Source organism: Bos javanicus, chromosome 5, assembly GCF_032452875.1.
Source record: "Bos javanicus breed banteng chromosome 5, ARS-OSU_banteng_1.0, whole genome shotgun sequence".
NCBI classification, from domain to species: Eukaryota; Metazoa; Chordata; class Mammalia; order Artiodactyla; family Bovidae; genus Bos; species Bos javanicus.
The window spans coordinates 20,052,385-20,073,288 of record NC_083872.1 but is presented as its reverse complement, the minus strand read 5'-3'; the positions used below and the strand labels follow the sequence as shown (position 1 = coordinate 20,073,288).

At 39.9% G+C, this 20,904-nt stretch overlaps 1 protein-coding gene across 6 annotated transcripts in view; it reads left to right on the top strand.

The window, feature by feature from the left end:
* Positions 1 to 20,904, top strand: part of ATP2B1 (ATPase plasma membrane Ca2+ transporting 1) — a 133,388-nt gene that overhangs the window by 50,916 nt on the left and 61,568 nt on the right. For 5 of the 6 annotated variants that reach the window (XM_061415718.1, XM_061415715.1, XM_061415720.1 and 2 more), the window contains exon 2: positions 11,384 to 11,811. In XM_061415718.1, coding sequence (XP_061271702.1) covers positions 11,604 to 11,811 — 208 coding nt within the window. In that variant the 5' untranslated portion in view covers positions 11,384 to 11,603. Of the gene's footprint in view, positions 1 to 3,102; positions 8,553 to 11,383; positions 11,812 to 20,904 lie in introns of those variants that run through there. The other variant, XM_061415717.1, reaches the window with a different exon arrangement.

The window sequence follows — 20,904 nt, the reverse complement described above, 5'->3', positions numbered from 1 at the left end:
GATTTATCCCATGTTTTAAATTTCGATCTTTTTACCCTTCTTTTAATGGTTTTTGTGAGCATTTAATGCTTGCTTTCTTTCGTTCTTTTTGGCAGTAGATGATGATGAGTATTTGGTTTCATTGCTATAAAATGAACTATCGGATTTGATCTTCAACATGCCTTTCAGTTGTTAAATTCTGATTCTTTGTTATGTAATAATTTTTTTAGGAGAATACCGGCTTTTTAAATTTTGTTCACTGTTGGTATATTGATTTAGAAACCTAAACAATTTTTATCATTAAGTGAATGAAAATTTTCTTGAAGAGATCACTAGTCTTTCCCATTCTATTGTTTTCCTCTATTTCTTTGCATTGTTCACTTAAGGCTTTCTTATCTCTCCTTGCTATTCTCTGGATCTCTGCCTTCAGTTGAGTATATTTTTCCCTTTCTCCTTTGCCTTCACTTCTCTTCTAGTATATATATAGTATATGTATAAAATATATGTACAGAATATATATTTATATAATATATATACAAATTGCATATACGTACATTATTATAGACTCTCTCCACAGAATATTATAGTATACATTTACAGATGTATAAGTAAATGTATATATATAGAATATATGTACATCTATATCTAATTCAACATCTTTCTGCAAATACACACACACACACACACATATATATATACATACGCACACACACACAGCTAGATATATATTTACTAGTGTATATACATACTAGTGTAGTTCAGTGTAGTGTAATGTAAAAGGTAATTTTCTTTCTAAGGAACGTGTGTTCCAGTGATCTAGTTAGAAAAATTTGGCAGTGATGTTGGCCATGAGCATAAGTCAAGAATGATAAAATGCATATAAAGATATAGAAAACTTAAGGGGAAAGCTAGGTGAGCAGAGGGACGTAAGTGATTTATGTAGCTCTGTGGTTCCAAAGGGCTTCCCAGATATCTCATCTGGTAAAGAATCTGCCTGCAATGCAGGAGACCCTGGTTTGATTCCTGGGTCGGGAAGATCCGCTGGAGAAGAGATAGGCTACCCCTCCTGTATTCCTGGGCTTCCCTCGTGGCTCAGCTGGTAAAGAATCCTCTTGCAATGTGGGAGACCTGGTTTCAATCCCTGGGTTGGGAAGATCCCCTGGATAAGGGAAAGGCTACTCACTCTAGTATTCTGGCCAGGAGAATTCCATGGACTGTATAGTCCATGGGGTCGCAGAGTCCAACACAACTGAGTGACTTTCACTTTCATTTCATTGTTCAAGAAATTATAGTGTTGTTCCCAGGTTAGCAGCATTGATATTTTAGGATTGGTAAATATTCCTGTTTGCTGTCTAGTTAGACATCCTTGGCCTTTGCTTGGGATTTAAAATTGAAAAGTGAAAAACCATATTTTACACTATGAAATATCCATGATGTCTTTATTTCAGTTAAAATTAATTCTATTTTTTTTTTAATTTCTTCACACAATGCTTTGTTATCTAACTCATGGGACACACATTTATCAATTATGCCTTACATCTCTGCAGTTCTTTGAAAAACATTCACATTCAGTTATCTTGTGTGCTCACAACAAATTATAAAGAAGAGTGAGCTAAGAGAGTTAGAAGACAGTGGAACTTCTGACTAGAAGTCTTGTGGCATTTTCAACAGTGTACAAGCACTGAATTCACTTTCTTAAGTAAGCTAATGTATACAAGGATAGAAGATAGAACCTCTGCTAATATTTCACGAATTATATGATTTTGAATAATATTAGAGATTCTTTGAAAATAAGAATTCATAAATATTTACATGAAATAATACATGTAAAGCCTCAAGTTTATGCTTCTGGCAGAGTTGCTTTTGTAGCACTAATTCTCAAAGAGTCAATAATTATAAACAATGTAAAATATTGTTTAAAGTATTAGGAAACGTTTTTCTCATACATTTGAAAGTCAAAAGTATGAACTAGATCTCACTGGGGTAAAATCAAGTTCCTGGGGGGCTGTGTTCCTTCCAGGCGCTTGGGGGAATCCATTTCCTTACTTTTTCAGCTGCTAGAAGTTGGCCACATTTTTGACTTGTGACTTTGTTGTATCTTCAAAGCCAGTAGTATCTGCTTAAGTGTTTCGAAAGATGCTATCCCTCTGGTTATGATTCCTCTCCCTGCTTCTTCCGCTTAAAAGGACTTCTGTACATACACTGGGCCTATCAGGAAAATCTTCCCATCTCAGTAATCTCAACTGATCAGTAACTTTAATCCCATGTGTATCCTTAAATTGCCTTTCCTATATTTCAGGTTCCAGTAATTAGAACATGGACATTTTAAGGGGACTATTCTGCCAACCACACAAGGCCCAGGAAGGCCAAGGAGAGCAGGAAGAAAAGGGAGAGGGTTCAACGTTTGATAGAAGGAAATAAAGGAAGCGAAATTCACATTCCCATGGCTTTTAGTCTAAAAGCAAATCCCAGTCTTTGCTGCATAGGAGGGCCATATGTCAGGCAGAAAGCTGCAGTGATATTGGTCTGCTCAAACAGAGGATAGAGGTTAGGGCTGTTAAAGTAGCAATAAATCTAGTGGGGAAATCACAGGGGAGGCCACAGATCTTCATATAAACTTTACTCCAGTCTCTCCAATACCTGAACTGTGTTTGTGTGAAGGAGACTACAGAGTAACAGATGGAAGTCTGAGATAAGTAATCAGAGATTTTAGGTACTTTCCACTCTAGGGGAGAGGGGGCAGAATTTGGACTTCTGTGGTTTTTCCAGTAGTCATGTATGGATGTGAGAGTTGGACTGTGAAGAAAGCTGAGCACTGAAGAATTGATGCTTTTAAACTGCGGTGTTGGAGGAGACTCTTGAGAGTCCCATGGACTGCAAGGAGGTCCAACCAATCCATCCTAAAGGAGATGAGTCCTGGGTGTTCTTTGGAAGGAATGATGCTAAAGCTGAAACTCCAGTACTTTGGCCACCTCATGCGAAGAGTTGACTCATTGGAAAAGACTCTGATGCTGAGAGGGATTGGGGGCAGGAGGAAAAGGGGATGACAGAGGATGAGATGGCCGGGTGGCATCACCGACTCGATGGACGTGAGTCTGAGTGAACTCCAGGAGTTGGTGATGGACAGGGAGGCCTGGCATGCTGCGATTCATGGGGTCGCAAAGAGTCAGACACGACTGAGCAACTGAACTGAATGAAAATAAGCTGTCTTTATCTTTAGAGGGCCCCCCGCCAAACCCCAGATCCATAATTTGTGTTCCTATAGAAGGAGTCGTGGCTTCCCTGGTGGCTTAGAGGGTAAAGCATCTGCCTGCAATGCAGGAGACCTGGGTTCAATCCCTGGGTCAGGAAGATCCCCTGGAGAAGGAAATGGCAACCCACTCCAGTACTCTTGCCTGGAAAATCCCATGGACAGAGAAGCCTGGTAGACTGCAGTCCATGGGATCGCAAAGAGTTGGACACAACTGAGCGACTTCACTTCACTTCTTCAGAAGGAGTCATGGACTAAGAATCTTTGTAAATACTTTTTTTTTTCCTTTACTTTCATGTTTACTGAGATATGTGATAGATCTAGTAAATAGAAATTTGACCTAACACTTAAGTTACTTTGGTATATGAATGAAAATTTGAAGACATTGAGTTATTTCAGTGTAGATACCTTAAGAGAAATGTTGGCATTTTCTTGGGAAAGAATATATGAAATCAGAAGTAACTTAATCACTGAATTAATTACAGAATTTGTAAGCATTAAAAAATTAAAGACTAAGATTTAGGACTGTAACTTTTTCTGTTAGTTTTGGAATTTCATCCTGAGTTGGGAGTGATTTGGAAAAATCAAAATTACTTGGGAATCTTTAGTTGACTTGAAGGACACATTAAGAGATTAATGAAAGTTTAAATGAAAAGATTGGTTTCTAACAAATTTGATTTATAACCAGTTTGCATAAATCTAAAGCTGAAATTAATGAAATGTCTTTCCTAAGCTGATGACCACAATTAGCAGATCTTCAAATTGGATGTTATGTTTCATACACTGTATACAAAAATAAGTTTTCTCATCTGGGTTATGTTGTCTTTGACCTAATCTTGACTAAAAGGAACCTTGATTTTTAAAAGCTAAGCAGTTTAGGATCACGGGAATGGAGCTGAATAGAAGTTGTGTACATGTATAAAGCTACTTAACTGCATCAGGACTGATGGTGTTATTTTTTAAAACAGGGATGGACTTTCAAGACTAGTGTGTGTGTGTGTAGTCACTCAGCCATGTCCAACTCTTGGCGACCTCGTGGACTGTATAGCCTGCCGGGCTCCTTTATCCATGGGGATTCTCCAGGCAAGAATACTGGAGTGGGTTGCCATGCCCTCGTCCAGGGGATCTTCCCAACCCAGAGATCAAACCCAGGTTTCCCGCATTGCAGGCGGATTCTTGACTGAGTGAGCCACCAGGGAAGCCCTTTAGGACTTTGGTCATCACCAGAACAGCATGGGCTGTCTTGAAGTTTTAAACTGTCCTCCATACATTCTTTCAGTATAGCTTCATCAACTCCAAGGGTAGAGAGTCTAACTCACCAAAGGACCCTTTATTGGTCAGAGTTCTCCCTCTCCAGAGAAAAGAAAGAACCAATGGGAAATCTATCTGTATAGTGATTTATCATCTATAGTGATTTATCAGGAGGAATTTGCTCAGGCAGTTACAGTGACTGAGAAGTCCCACAATCTGCCATCTACAAAGTAAAGACTCAGGGAAGCTTGTGGTTTCATTCAGTTTGAAGGCCTGAGAGCCAAGGAAGTCGATGGGTAATTGCCAGCCTGAGGGCCAAAGACTGGACAGTCAGGCAGGGAGTGGGGTACGATTTACCATTTTTTGTTTTGTGTGAGCGCTCACTGGATTGGATGATGCCCACCTACATAAAAGAGAGTCTTTTTTCACTAAGTCTGCTTCACTTAGTCTACTCATTGACGTGCTCATCTCATCCAGAAACACCCTTGTAGGCATACCCATAAATGTTTGGCCAAATACCTGAGCACCATGGGATCCAGTCAAGTTGACAAAGAATTAATAACTGTTACAGATCCGTTCCAATATGGGATAACTTGTTACTAATACGTGCTGCCTCTGCCAAAAATCTACCTCTCTGTAACTTTCTTTCATTTCATACTAGTTGTGCCCTCCACTACAGAATACATCTAGTCACTGTTCTACACTGTAAATTTTCAAATGTTTTATGCTGTCCTTATATGAGAAATCTACAGTTCAACACAAATGAACACATCTGTGAAACCGATAGACTCACAGACATAGCAAACAGACTTGCGGTTGCCTACACACAAGTGGAAGAGTGGAGAGGGAGAGAGAGGATTCTGAGTCCGGGATTAGCAGATGTAAACTACTACATGCAGGATGGATAAGCAACAAGGTCCTACTGTGTAGGACAGGGAACTTTATTCAGTATCCTGGGATAAAACAGAATGGAAATGAATATGAAAAAGAATATATATGTAACTGATTCCTTTGCTATATAGCAGAAATTAACACTGTAAATCAGCAATACTTCAGTGAAAGTTTTTTAAAAATTTCAAATGTTTGAAAATAGCCATCTTGAGATAGTCCTCTCCTAGACTAGATTCTTTCCACAACTGTAATGGACTGGTTTTCTGATGTCTTCAACATTCTCTTTATTAGTTTTTACACCATGCATCTCATGTAATTCGTACCTGACCAATGCAAAATCTAGTTGGCCTGTTGTCCATAATACACATAAAAGTTGGTGCCCCTCTTTTGTTCATTAGTCTTTTTGATGTATTCAGTCATCATATGCTTTATCTGTATAGCAGAGCCTCACCTATATTAGACTTATCATCAGAATTATCTGTTTATTTAGGTTTAGAAATCTTAACAATAAAAATTTGTTTGTTGTTGTTTAGTTGCTAAGTCATGGCCAACCCTTTTGTGGCTGTATGGACAGTAGCCCGCCAGGGTCCTCTGTCTGTGGGATTTCTCAGGCAAGAATACTGGAGTGGGTTACCATTTCCTTCTCCAAGGGATTCTTCTAACCCAGGGGTTGAACTGCATCTCGTGCATTGGCAGGCAGATTCTTTACCACTCAGTCACCAGGAAAGCCCAACAATAAAAATAGCTCACATGCATTTACAATTTACTGTGTGCCAGGCTAAGTTCACATTGTTTTATGTATAGTCACACATTTAGGGAGGTGTGTTATGTTGTGTCTGTATTGTATGATCCTGTAACATTATAAGTGTGTACGTGCAAGGCAAAGTAGAAAGGATTTGTTAACTCCCTTTGTTAGTTTTTAATACTCCTGTCATTGCTGCCTAAGACAGCTTGGGAATGGGAGGGGAAAGCACTTACATCATGTTAATTAACATCAAGCCAATGCTTTGAGTAAACTGAACCTCTGTCTTTGAATGTATACAGTTGGGTTTCTTGTATGTCATATTTGTACAGTTATGTTTTTGAAATTAAATGTAAGAGATCATACCTTTGTACTGATTATAGTTAACGTCCCATTCCCACCTGTCTTTCCAGATTCTAATTCTGTCATCTGATAAACTCGCTGAGTTACCTAGCTTCAAGTCATCTGTAGATTGGAGAAATATAACTTCTGTGTTTTCACATCACTAATAGAAGTTTAGAACAGTTGGGCATTTGGAACCCAATAATGCATTAAATAACACCTTTCAGGTTGTTCCTCTTATGCTAGTACACTTAGTTATAGTAGCATATGTTTTCTTGCCTGCAGGAATCATCATGTTACTGTATAATATTAATAATCACTTTTAGAGTTCAGTGTTTCATCCAGCTCCATATTTCATCACCAAATTTATTTAGCTGTCCAGCTATTTCTTTTAGTTTTTTTAATGTGTGGTATTTTTGTTGTCCTCATCATTGTTGAGTCTAAATAATACCATACAGCCATTCTGTGATCCAGAGTCAGGTGACCTTGTGAAAGAAAGCATTGATTTGTAACATTAACAAAACTGTCTCTTTATGAGCTTCTCTCAGTGCTAAGACTTCATAGTCATCCTTTCGTTTTCTTTTGGGGTCCTGCCTGCCCATTCACAGTAAAGCTTATGTGTCAGTTGGAATCCATCTCATTCTTTTTGAAGACTGTAGCTATTTTTGCCCAACTTTAGTCTTAAACCATCTGTCTTTTTATGTAATAACTCAAAGATTACCAACAGTGCTTGGATCAGAGACATCATCTAGGGATTCTGGGATAAATTATGTATGGAGATAGGTGTTTTCTTTAAAACCCCCCTCTTGTGGAGCCTCAGCTTCCAAGATTTCTTCTTAAACTTTTCAAATGGAAGATCAGAATCTCTTCATGAACAATGAAAAGCAAAGGAAATGTTCTCCTTTCTGTTGTATCTCAGTTCTAAATAGTGTATCTCTCTCTTGATTGTCATGGTGTAGCTAACAATAAAGAGCAAAGCTTTTTTGTTGTCCTTGGCATTTTTGTCAGTTTACTAGTTAGGTGACTAGAAGAGTGAATAATAGTAGGGAAGAGAAGAAAATAGAAGAGGTTATGGACAATCTAGAAATAGACAACAGTTCAGTTTATCATTCGTGGGTTAATTAGTAGTTCAGATAGTCCACTTTGGGAAAGTGGTTCACTTGCATTTGATAGTTTTCTCTGGACTTCTCTTTCTTTACACAGTAGGGGGAACTGAACGTGGTGATCATGTATTTACCAAAGCCCTGCGAGTTGCAAAGTGATAGAAAAACCTCCAAAAGGAGTTTATTGACAAATAACGAAAAGATCACGGTTAGGACAGACTTTAGGTGTTGGTTGACACAAGCGCCCAAATGATCATCCCTTCCTTTTAGACGTGTTCTCAGAGGCTTTCCACATCTCAGTTTTAAGTTCAGTAAGAAGAAACAAGTCTATTCCAGAGTCACAGTAGAAGCCCTGTTGCCACCTGTTGGCCTTTGTCAAGTCACATGCATGTGACCGAACCCATCATCCTTATGGTCAGGGCAGTATCTGGATATGGGGATGGACCATTGAGAGCTGGGGAAGGGCAGAGGTAGCAGATAACAAATACCACTCTAATGTCTATTGAATTCTCGTTTTATCATATAAATTGGTACATTTGCTGCTGTTTGACTGTTTAACCTGCAAACATTTCCATTTTAGCCTGATAAAGATGAAGACTTAAAGCAGAGACAGATAGTATAAGAAACATGACTTTTGATTTGCAAATAGAGGTTTGATTCTAGCTCTGTTATGTATCCTTATTGTTGAGAAATTTAAGGGCCACCCAGTAAATAATACCCTTCTCTCCAGCGTGAATTCTGTCAAGAGAAAAGGCAAATATTGGCATGTAGGAATAAAAATACTACTTTTATTACTGACAAAAGCTGAAATGAATGACTTAGGTTTTGTGTGATAACTGAGATTCTAGTATTGAACCCAGAACTAACAGTTACTTACCTCCACCCCAGGCATTTTGAAGGATGATACGATTTTTTACCTGGGGGTCTGCCCCTACTTATTCAGACCAGATGGCGGGAGTCTTACAGACATGTTGTTTACAAAGAAGGCAAGGAGGTGAGGAAGCTCCTTGTTCTCTGAAAATCAGTCAAGCAGTTCATTTCAGCTTGATGGTGATAGATGGGTAGGAGGCCAGAACTTGTTGAGGAAAATTTCTCTTTCTGGAAACCGGAGGAATGGTGACATACATGCTTCCAACACACAAACTGATGAATCTTAATTGTTTTATTTCTTAAATAATAATGATTTACTCTAGGATTGGTGTGGTGTTCAGATGCCAAGAAATTTTAGGTAGGAAAACACAGAGATCGTAAAACTAACCACCCTCTCCAGCTTTTGAAGTTGAGTTGTTATAATAATTGATGTGTGAGTATGAACCCACTTTGCCTAGGGGATGAGTAAAATTAGTAATAATTGGGCAAGCATAAGGATTTGTGAAGTGGGTGGAAGCAGGCAAAGAAAGAAAATGTCTTACAGAATTCATAACTGTCACATCCTTGTAAATTTAAGCCAAGGCCAGCGAACTTTTCCTTCCCCAGGTGTCTTTAAGCAGCGGGTAAAGAGTCAGCACCTTCATCCACTCTCCTGTCCAGGGGCCCTCACGTTGTGCTCTCCGACCTAGTAGTGTTGATGTCCCCTGATAGTTTGTTAGAAACAGAAATTGTGGCGCCCGCCTTAGCCAGGCTGAAACTCTGGAAGTGGGGTGGCAGTCTGTAGTTTAACAAGTCCTCTAGCCAGTTCTGATGGATACTGAACTGGGAGAAACACATACCACGATTTTGCAGACATCCCTGTAACAGTTCCATTGCTGAAGACTAATTGCACTTGCAAGTAATCTTTTCTAGTTCCTCATCATTAGTGATAGTGAAAGTCACTCAGTCGTGTCCAACTCTGCGCGACGCCATGGACTATACAGGCCAGAACACTGGAGTGGGTCACCTTTTCCTACTCCAGGGGATCTTCCCGACCCAGGGATCGAACCCTAGTTCCCTGCATTGCAGGTGGATTCTTTACCAGCTGAGCCACAAGGGAAGCCCAGTCATTAAACATTTATTAAATATGGGCTTCCCTTGTAGCTCAGTTGGTAAAGAATCTGCCTGCACTGCAGGAGACCCAGGTTAGATCCCTGGGTCGGGAAGATCCCCTGGAGAAGGAAGTGACTACCCACTCCAGTATCCTTGCCTGGAAAATCTCGTGGACAGAGGAGCCTGGTGGGCTACTGTCCATGGGGTCACAAAGACCTGGACACGACTGAGCGACTAACGCTTACTTACCTAAATATGGGGCATTCTGGGGAGCAGAAGAAACTGGGTAGGTAAAATTGAGCTTAGTCTTGAATGCCCAACAGATATTAACATTAAGACTGTATTTTCATCCTATAGGTTTAGATAGAGTGGCACGGTGGTTATTTAAAAGACTAAATAGAGCCTCAAAATGTAGACGGGATTGGTTATAGGAGATAATGGAATGAGAAAGAAACTAGAGGGTAGTGATTGTAATCTGTGTAGGACACTTGAAGATGGAGGAGAACAGGGGATGTACAGAAGAGGCTTTTCAAAGGAACGATTAACTGAGTTCAGTTAACTCACCGAAGCTAAGGTGGACAGAGTCAAAGATGATTTAAGAGCTGAAGCCCACATGATTAAGATAATGATAGTTGGGAAGGAGCTTTCCAATTAAGGAATAAAGTGAATCCATTGTCAGGCGTGTTAACTTTGTGGTCCTAGTTTAAAAGGACATATATTGAGAAGGAAAAGTTGAGAGCTCGTTTTTAGTTGGTTTAGAGTAAGAGGAGAACTTGAAAGCACATTTGTCTCTTGGTGTTGGCAGGAGATTGGTTTTAGGCCAAAACGGCCCCCCAACCTCCCAATACCAAAATCTGCAGATGCTCATGTGGGCCGTCTATCTATGGGTTCCACATTTGCCCATTCAGCCAACCGGTTGTTGTGAAGAAAATTACAGTAATGTATTCATTCACTCTTGAAGTGCTTACTGAATGTCTACCATGGGTCCGGCACAGTTCTAGGTTCTCAGGATATAAAAATGGACCAACCCGTGCCCAGCCTTCGGAACTAATGTTGTGGGTGGAGGGAGACAACAAATAAGTAAATAAGTGAACAAGATAATTTCAGGTAATACTAAGGGCCAGCAAAGAAAATAGAGTAACAGTGAAGAGTGGCTAAGGGGTAGAGGATTTCTTTAGATAGCTCTAAAGATAGTGAGGACCTGAGCTGGCAACATGTGACAGAAACCAGTTGAAAAATGTGAAACAGGTGAAAGATAGTTTTAGGAAGCCAAGAGGTGCTGGCGGCACAGAGTGGCCAAGGAGAACTGCAGGAAAGCATGTGAGAAGGTTCCTGGTGCTTTTTGCCTTTTCAGGCACTCTTCCATATGAAAGGTTTGGAGAGAGAGGATAGTGTCTATTTGAAGGAACATGGGCTTAGAGGCATCCTACGTCATTCATGTCAGGCATTTGTTGGCTGTGTAGAAACTCCTCAATTTATCTGAGGCCTATTCTTCTCAGTAGAGTAAGGAGTAATAACACCTCATAGGATTAAATTGTGATGATTAAGTGAGAGAATGAATTTAAAGCCGCTAACGTATTGCTTGTAACATGTGCTTAATGATAACTATTAATAATCTCGATTGGTCATGTGAAATACAGTTTTATTTAATAATGGTGAAATATCATGTCTCTTGATACACAGTTTTATTTAGAAGTTATACTTTGAACTTTTATCATGCAAAACGTTTTAAGGGGTGCAAGACTGTTATTTTTGCAGTTAAATGATATATTTTGATTAGGGACCTGATGACACTTAAAGTATGCTTATATGCATAACACTCTCAGATGGATTTTACTCACTTTAAATATTTTCTTCTTACAGATATGTACCTCTCATGACTGATAGGAAGAAACTAGTCATGGGCCAAAGGTCAAGATACTTCCCTGGGAAATGCTGCTGATGCTCCTTTACAAAGTCATACAATGAATGTTTGGTTTAAGAAAGATTTTCCTATTTAAGAGATTTTCATCTTGGAAATATATCAAGTGAAAATTATAGAGTCTTTTGGGAAACATTTTCCTCCTAATAAATTATACCTGTAATGGGCGACATGGCAAACAACTCAGTTGCATATGGTGGAGTAAAAAACTCTTTGAAGGAAGCTAATCACGATGGAGACTTTGGAATTACACTCGCAGAGCTGCGGGCCCTCATGGAGCTCAGGTCCACAGACGCATTACGGAAAATACAGGAAAGCTATGGAGACGTCTATGGAATCTGCGCCAGGTTAAAAACATCTCCCAATGAAGGTGAGCTGTATCACGTCCCTTTTTAGTACTTTGTTCAGCAAGTGCTGTGATTGACTCATAAAGAAGCATGCTTAGATTGTCTTAGCTGTTGTTTGATGATGCCATACTTTTTTAACATTTAAGATGGGCTAGCTGTCAGATTCGGAGAAGGCAATGGCACCCCACTCCAGTACTCTTGCCTGGAAAATCTCATGGATGGAGGAGCCTGGGGGGCTGCAGCCCATGGGATCGCTGAGGGTCGGACACGACTAAGCGACTTCACTTTCACTTTTGACTTTCATGCATTAGAGAAGGAAATGGCACCCCACTCCAGTGTTCTTGCCTGGAGAATCCCAGGGACGGCAGAGCCTGGTGGGCTGCCATCTATGGGGTCGCACAGAGTCGGACACGACTAGAGAGACTTAGCAGCAGCAGCAGCAGCTATCAGATTGGTGTAAAGTAACTTTAGATCAAAAAATAGTATTGCACAGTAATTTATTTTAAGTTGGTGGGAGGAAGGATTTTGTGCTGTCACACATGTTGCTGCTTGTTTATTAAAGAGCATAGTTGTCTTTCCACTTGAGCTTTGGAGGGTAGAACCAGGCTTGGTAGTTCCCAGGAGATTCTGTAGAAATAAACCCTGCTCACTATCCTTCATTTTGCCAGGCAGCTTAAAATAGTTTTCACTGCCTGTAGCTGACTGAGTTGTTGTTGTTGTTGTTTTTAAAAAAAAAAACAAAAAACCTAAAACTTTAGCAATTTGTTCAGAAGGTACCAGAGCAAATGGAGTAGATTAGATGGCAATTTTTTATTTAGCAGACATTTCCTTTGATTAAAATAGTTTTCAATCTTAGAATTATATTCAATTTCCGTGTTCAAAGAAGTCTTTGGTTTCATAATTCTTGATTTGTAGTAAATTTCTTTTTGAGAAGCAGAAGAATTCATTATAACTTCATTACATTATGATCTTTGAAGTGTTTTCAAAGGATGACCTTTTTTTATACACTGATCATGTTAAACATGAAATTAAGGTTAGGGAGTTTCAGGATGGCATTTCTACACACTGCAAAGGAAGCTGCAGGCAAATACATGAAGGTGAGTGTTTGGTGGTTACAGTTTATTTTAGTAAGAATAGGTGGTTAGTAACATTAAAAGTTTAAAGGATATTAGTATATATCCTTTATGTCTTTCTGTAGAAAGGAGTATCTGTCTAAAGCCAGTTCTAGAGAAATAATTTTTCCGGAAGCATCTTATGCCGTGCCACTACTTGTGATAAATTTTGGGGTCATAGCAAAAAGTTATTTCCAAAATTATCAAAGAATTTTAAATCACACCAAAAGATTCTTTGAAGCCTTCATATAATTCTATGTGAATTGCTCATTGTTTTAATGATGGGTAGTTACTTTAATTTTTCTGAGGAAGCTGATGTCAATATTCCCATTTCCTTAAAGGGCTTCCTCAGGTCACTTGGAGCATGTTCTTTTTTCTGTAAAGTCTTCCAGATGGTCTGGATCTTCTCCTCAAGTCAGAGCCACTGGAAACATGGACTTGTCAGTTACACCTTAAATATGCTGTGCCTTTTTAAGAGCTGCTTCAGGGAATCGGGAACAGACACGTGGACTTGAATCAATATAATATGACAAAATTGGAGCTTGTTCTTTATGCAAGTCTTACTTTAAAGTTTTAGCTAACTTCATATGACTTTAGAGATTTGTACGTTACTTATGCTATTCTCAGTTGGTTGATTCAGTAATTTAACCATCTGTACTTAACTACATTTAATCTAAAACCTAATCATTGGATGTTTCAGTATCACCAAATTGATCAAAAGCATTAACATTTTTTTAAAAACCCTCAATATAACTGAAAGTGATACTGAACTTACTTTGAAACCTGCCCTTAACTGTGCTTTCCCCAACCATAGCTCTGTGTTTCCCTAGTTAATCAGAACTTCTGTCTTCTCATAACTAAAAACCCCTCCATGGTGTGTTATTTTTAATGGACTTAGTTTCTGTTTACTTTGCATGGCAGTTGCTTTTCTTCTCTTATTTCAGGCAGTGCTCCTTACACTGATTTTGGTTTAATTAGTGAAGTTTCTTAAATTAACTGAAAAGTTAAACCTAATACATTAGTTTCTAAATTTAGGGGAAGGGAATGATTATGTACCTCTCTTGTGACATGGTGGAAGTTGTGGATAATCTGTAGAAATAGTCAACACTCAAAATTGTGTATGTTTTATTGCTGTTTTGTGCTGTTAAACAAGTGATTGCCGTTTCCCCCTCGTTTACTAGAGCACTCTTGCTCATCTTTCTCCTGGTATAGTGAATTTAATTTTTGTCAAAATTTGTACAGACTTTTGTCTTCTACTCTTCATATATAAGCTTGTCATCGTGAAATATTCTTTTAAAGAATTTTGTAAGCATTATGTTTGTACTTACACTCCTTATAAGAATAAATATAAACAACAGCCACTTTCACAACAATGTCATTTCCAAAGAAATAGTTCTAGTTTAATTTAGAAATAACTCACTCAGAAAGCTAATGAATATTTTGTCACTGATCAACTAGGCAAATGATAACGAGTGACTCATCATTGGGGAGGTTTTATGCCCGAGTGAAATGATCTAGACAATAAGTAACCTTTTGTTAGTATGATCTGCTTATGATCATGGAACGATTCTTCAGCGTACAGGAATTTTGTTTAGGTAAAACTGATGTTTATGTGTCCCTTTAGTTGTTTCATTCATTAATTTCTTCATTGATAACATACAGTCTTTCAGATCTAGGTCATTGTCGTATATTTTATATAATCTCTAAAAAAAGAATTAGTGTTGGGAGTTGTACGTGTATAATTAAATTACATTCCAATTTCAGAGATGTTAATACAAGGTAAGAATATGTGTGTTTTAGAGTTGATTTATTGTGTTTATTGGGTATCTTCTATCCGATTGTCACTTTTCTAGGCTCTGGGCATGTACATGTCTTGTCAAACTCTTTGTGACACTGTGGACTGTAGCTGGCCAGGCTCCTCTGTCCATGGGATTCTCCAGGCAAGAATAGTGGAGTGGGTTGCTGTTTTTTTCTCCAGGAGATCTTCCCAGCTCAGGGATCAAACCAATATGGCTCTTTACCACTGGCACTGCCTGGGAAGCCCTCTGGGCATGCATCAATGAATAAAACAACACTGCCTGCCTTGTTTTTCCACCTGGGACACAAGTTCACAGGACAGATAAATGAGATGTGGGAGGGGAGAAAAAATGAGATGTGTGTTGACATATGGCTAAGAGAAAACTGGAGAAGAAAAATCAGAAATAGTAGGGATGTAGATCTTAGATTGCTCTGAAGTCTGGAGGAACAGTTAAAGATGTTAAGAACAACAGAATGGTTTTTGTGCCACCTTGGTAGTTAGCACTAAGAAATACTAACTTATCCTCACAACGACCCTATCCAATTTACAGCCCAAGAACCCACAGCACAAAAAGATTAAGCAGCTTTTCTCAAGTCTTACAGCCTATAAGCCCAGAGGAAGGACTCCAACCTAGACATTCTAGCTACAGAGAACATGCTTTTAACTGCTATAGTGTACTGCCTGTTGTAAAAGCTCACCTCATTCAGCTTGCAAAAGAGTTGAGATACTGAGAATGGAGTATCTGTGTTCTCTCTTCACAATAGTTTTTTTTTTTTTTTTTGATGACAAGAATTACATAATGAAAAAAAAAATGGGGGTTTATCAGTCAATGTTTAAAATATGCCCTACTTAAGAAGTTGTGTTTCTGTGCTTTGTCATTTGGCCTGCTAACTCACTGCTTGTTTTCTAGCAGACTAGTACTTGACTGAGTTTGAACCTTACTGTTCATGTACTGATCAATAGGAAGTGTTTGAAGCCAGATGTGATTTTCATATTAAAAATTTCCTCAGTTCGGTTCAGTTGCTCAGTTATGTCCGACTCTTTGCAACCCCATGGACTAGTGGTTCTGATTGATCATCTTCACTCTTAAAAGAATTAGAACTATAAATTTCAGGGTAAACTGGAATTGTGACTTATTCATACTTTTAGTTTTATCTGTTACCAAGCACCTAGCTTACAGTCCCCAGACTCCAAGAAAGAACTTTTATGCCAAAACAACCTTGTAACAAAATAACCTAACTGTATAAAATCGTCATTACAGTTTTGTTCTTCTGTATCATTACTGTTTCCTTACGTTAACTTTCTCATTTCCTATTCTAAACCTTCTCTCCTGATCTTTTTATGTTTACACTAGCTGTTGGTATCTTTTCCATTTTCATGTGTTCCTTGTATTAATCTGTAGTATATTTTTTATTGGATGGTAGAATAGACTCTAGTAGTAAGATTTACAGAGTGCAGAGCTCAGCCCTTGGTATCATTTCTGATTCGTAGCACTATATTAAGCAAAGGATAAAAATGAATTCATAAAAATTAGACAGGTACTGAATGGTCTTCTGTAAGAGGCATGGCTTTGTGGATTTATAAAGGGTAGGCAAGCAAAAAGAGACACCAGGCTTTCTAAGGTGGGAGTTGCTAAAATTAGAAGAGAACAAAGGGAGAGAGAAAAAAGAAAGGAAATAAGGAAAGGAAACAGTGGTAGAGAGAAACAAAAGTAGCGTATGGGAGGAAGCAGGAGAGCCAGCAGCAGTTGTCCCTGGCTGACTGATGTCTCCATAATGTTTCAGATGGCAGTTTCTGTTTGCACTTGCTGTAATGAGGCAATTGGTCACCTTGTGCTTTGGCCATGTCTTCATGATGTAATATAACAAAATGGGCATTCACACATGGAAATGTATTTTAACTCCATAAAGACATCAGCCTTCGCCCGGGATCAATCCTTATTGACTTAGAGGCTGCTGCAGGAATGCAGTGATTCCCTGATGCGTGTGTTTGGTGATACCAGCTGGCACAGCCATTTTAGGCACTCGACAAGGATCTGCATGGTGGTGATATGCCAGCCACGTATGTTCTAATACTTGTATACAGTTACCAGTGAGGTGTTCTATTGATGACTCTGTGTGACCTTGTCCTAGACATTTATTCCTGCTATGATAATTACATACCCCAATTTAAAAATATGGAGAATTATACATTTAATACTTGCTCTGTTTACCAGTTTTCATTGCTTATGAGTTTGTTGAAGATAATTGCAATACTGACTCCTCCTCAAATCTTGTAGCATATATATTATTTTGTAAAGTTGTACTCGGTAGAGTCTGAAGCAGCATTGCATTGTTCATTTTTTCAGGTTCAGTTTTTTTGAATATAATATTTCCCTCTCAGAGCTTCTCTTGCTTTTTCCTGTCTGACCGGTTTCATCCGCCTCCCATGGGTTCCTTTCCATGTCGCCAGGCCTTGGGTTTCCGATCATGGGGCACTCGCCTCTTCATCTCTGCCTTCTCCCTGGGTGATGCTCTCCTCTTCTAAGACTTCCTGTCAGACTCTGACATCTGTGGCACCAGTCCAGGCTTTTCTCGCAGGCTTTGGGGCCAAAAGCTCAGTTGCTAGTAGACATCTTCATTTCCCCAGCCTCTCCAGACTTTCCCTTCGGAGAGGATACTCCCCCATTCCCCGCTCTCTGATGAAACCGTCACCCACCTTGCTAGGTGGACTTGACTTTGATAGGAGCCTTTCACCTGTTCTTACTCATTGGGTCGACAAGACATGGAAATGCCATGACTCCTGCCTCTTAACCCAAGGGTATCTGCTCCTCTACCTCCCCACCACCCTGGTTGAGGCTCTTGTCTTTCTCTCGCATAATTCAGGTAACAGCATACTAACGGGTGTTTTTTCCTGTCTCCCTTCGCACTGCCTGTCACTTTCCTGCTGAAAGCTGGTAGAGGTTTTGCACTCGCACTTAGAAGGAAGTTCAGACTTCTCACTTAGATTAACAAATTTCTTTGGGGTCTGGCTCCTGCTTACTTCATCTCATCTCTTGTCTCCTCCTCAGTGTTTGAGGCATAGCAAAATTTTCAGTTTTCTGAAATACTGTTGTGCCAAGCTCATTCTTATTTCCGGTCTTGTGATCTCTTCACCTTAAACATGCTACCTCACCCTTCCTGTGACTGTCTCTTAATCATTCCTGAGATCTCAGGTTTGGTATCTTATATTTCCCTTATCCACCCCAACTCCCTAAATTTGGATTCCAGTTCCTTTTGCGGGCTTCCGTTAACATCCTCACCACCCCCATCTTTACTTCTTAACACTCTGGGTTGTGATTAACTGATTGCTTGTCGGTCTGCCCCACCAAACTACGAGTTCCTTGAAGGCAAGTGCCGGAGAAAGGCATCCCGTCTGACTCATTTCCCTTTGTATGTTTGTGCTTCTCCTTATCTGGCCTGCGGTTGGCGTTCAGGAACAAAGTCTGAGTTTGACTTTAGATAGTGATTCACTTAAATTTGAGGGGAGTCTCCTCCTTTTTTGAAATTGAGAATATGATGAGAGTGTTGATCTGCTTTTCAAAAAGAGTCGACACAGATCTGCACGTCCTTTCTCGATCTGCATCTTTTCCTGTGTTGCTGCTGTAGAGTCACTGAGTTGTGCCCAGCTCTTTGCGACCCTGTGAGCTGTAGCCCACCAGGCTCCTGTGTCCAAGGGATTTCCCAGGCAAGAGTACTGGAATGGATTGCCGTTTCCTCCTCTAGGGGATCTTCCCAACCCAGGGATCAAACCCGCGTCTCCTGCGTTGGCAGGCGGGTTCTTGACCTCTGTGCCACTTGGGAAGCTATGTTTTCGTGTGACCCTCACTAAAAGAAGGCATCACTGGTCCACAGGCAGAACACACGCACAAATGCTGACATAATCTCAAGTAGAAGATTTGAGATTAGGACGTGCTGTGTATTAACCATGATTTTCAGTTAAATCCACCTGCTTTCTCCATTTCAGTGCTCTTTCCTCTTCATTTTCTAAATTGAGACATGGTTTTATTAGACTCCGCAGTTGGAATGCTACATTTTCTGGTAAAACATCAGTATCTTGATAGCGTTGCATTTTTTCCCATAATCTGTCTCTTTCAGATATACAGACAATATTCTCGAGCCATTATCTGTTCATAGAATGGTGGATCCAGACCCCAAAAGCATAAATTCTGAGACTACTTTTGATGGGTTTTTAATCTATTTTCAAATCTGTTTCCTATTTGTGAAGCTAACTGGGCCATTGAAAGGTCAATGCCTTGGCCTCATCGCTGCTCCACTACAATCTATGGAGCCAATAGGTCTAGGCAGAAGAGTTCTTGTTCTGTTTATCTGTAATTTTTTCTAAATGATTTGATACCATATCTCATCTGTTCTTAAAGCTAGGACCGTGCAGTCTCATTGCCAGTTTCAACAGGGCTTACCTTTCTCATCCCCACACGCTTTGCTTTTCTCCCTCCTCACAGTGGGAATGTCTTCCCATACCTGTAGTAGCCTGACACCCATGCCCTGGACTCCATTTCCCCTGGCTTCTTCAGAGGTTTGCTCTAGATTAACCATCTGTGTCACCAGTGTGGTCGTTTCCGTTGCTAAATAACTTGCCTTAATGTCTGTCACTCATCTTTAAAAAAGCAGAACAGTTTTATTTATCCATTTTGTAGTAAAGAGCAAAATAAAATAAAGAGGTAAAGCATTAAGGTAAAATGTAGCACTGAAGGCAGCAGCGCTGTATTTTACCTTCGTGTGCGTGTGTTCAGTTGTGTCCAACTCTTGGCGACCCCATGACCTGTAGCCCGCCCCGCCAGGCTCCTCTGCCCATGGGATTTTCCAGGCGAGACTGCAGAGGTGGGTTGCCATTTTATTTCACCTTTACTATGTTTTACCTTGACTGCTTAATTTCTTGTCATTGCATCACACACCTGGCAGTTACCTGTGCTTATTGTTTCCACTTAACTCATTCCCAGCCTTGCTTCCAAGCCGCCTCCTGAAGGTTCCTTATCAAAGTCGTCAGCCCCCGTCTAGTGCAGGCCAGTTGTCCAGTCTGTCTTCATTTTATTCCACATTTGCAACACCATTTGATATGATTGCACATCATCCTTTTTAAAAACTGCCTTTCCGTGGTACTCCGTGAACATGTGTCTCTGTGTGTGTCCCCCATTTCTTTGCAGTTGCCTTTGGTGTTTTGAGAACTCTCCATGACCATCAAATGTTGGAGTGCTCCAAGGCTCCCACCTCAGTCTGGCTTCCTTCTTGTCAGTGTACTCTAGCTTTCCAGGGGCTGCCATTAGGCCCATGGCTCCAGAATCATCTGTATAGTGAGATTCTCTGGCTCAGATCTCTCCCTGAGTTCTGAATATGGATAACCAGCCATCTACTAGACATTTCCACCTCTTTGTTTAATGGGCATATCATGTTTAAAGCTGTAAAGCAGAACCATGAACTCGTGCCTCCCTTTTTCCACCCAGTTCTGCTGTTCTCAAAGCCGGCCTTATCTTGATAAACGTCTCTGTCTTCCATCCATGTAGGTGCATGGGCAAAAAAGAATCTAGGTATCGTGCTTTAGCCTTTTTTTTTCCTCCCTTTCATCCTCATCCAGTCCTTCAGCAAGTTCTATCTGATTTCCTTACAAGATACCTGGAAGACTCAGGGGCTCTGCCTCCGTTTTTGAAACCCAGAGCCAACCACCACCACCTCATTTTGTACTGTAGAGACCAGTGGTCTCCCAGCTGGTCTTTTCCTCCACTCGCATGCATGCTCTTCAGTTTGTCCTTCAGTCAAGTTTAAATGAGATTGGTTATCACTACCCTCCTATAAAGCCTTCTAGTGGTTCCCATTGCACTTAGAATAAATGCCAGTCCTCTCTCTGTATTGTTTTAACTCTCTCTCTTTCCCTCCAGTACAATATAACCTTGCTGAATGTAAGACCTTTTTGTTCACCCTGACTTCTCAGCAAAGTACAACAGTACCTGGGCATAGTAGATATTCAGTAAATATCAGAGAAGGGGTCAGACTGGTGTTGCAGAACTTTTAACTAGGTTCCGTAGGTTTGTTATTTTAAATTAATAGAAATCACTTGTCCCCAAAATAGAGTTAAAACCTATAGTGTTCAGTTTGTAACTTGTCTTCCTCCTTACTTAATTAACTATTGCCCTGTAGTTTATGATTTATATACTTGGTACGTTCTTTGGTCCT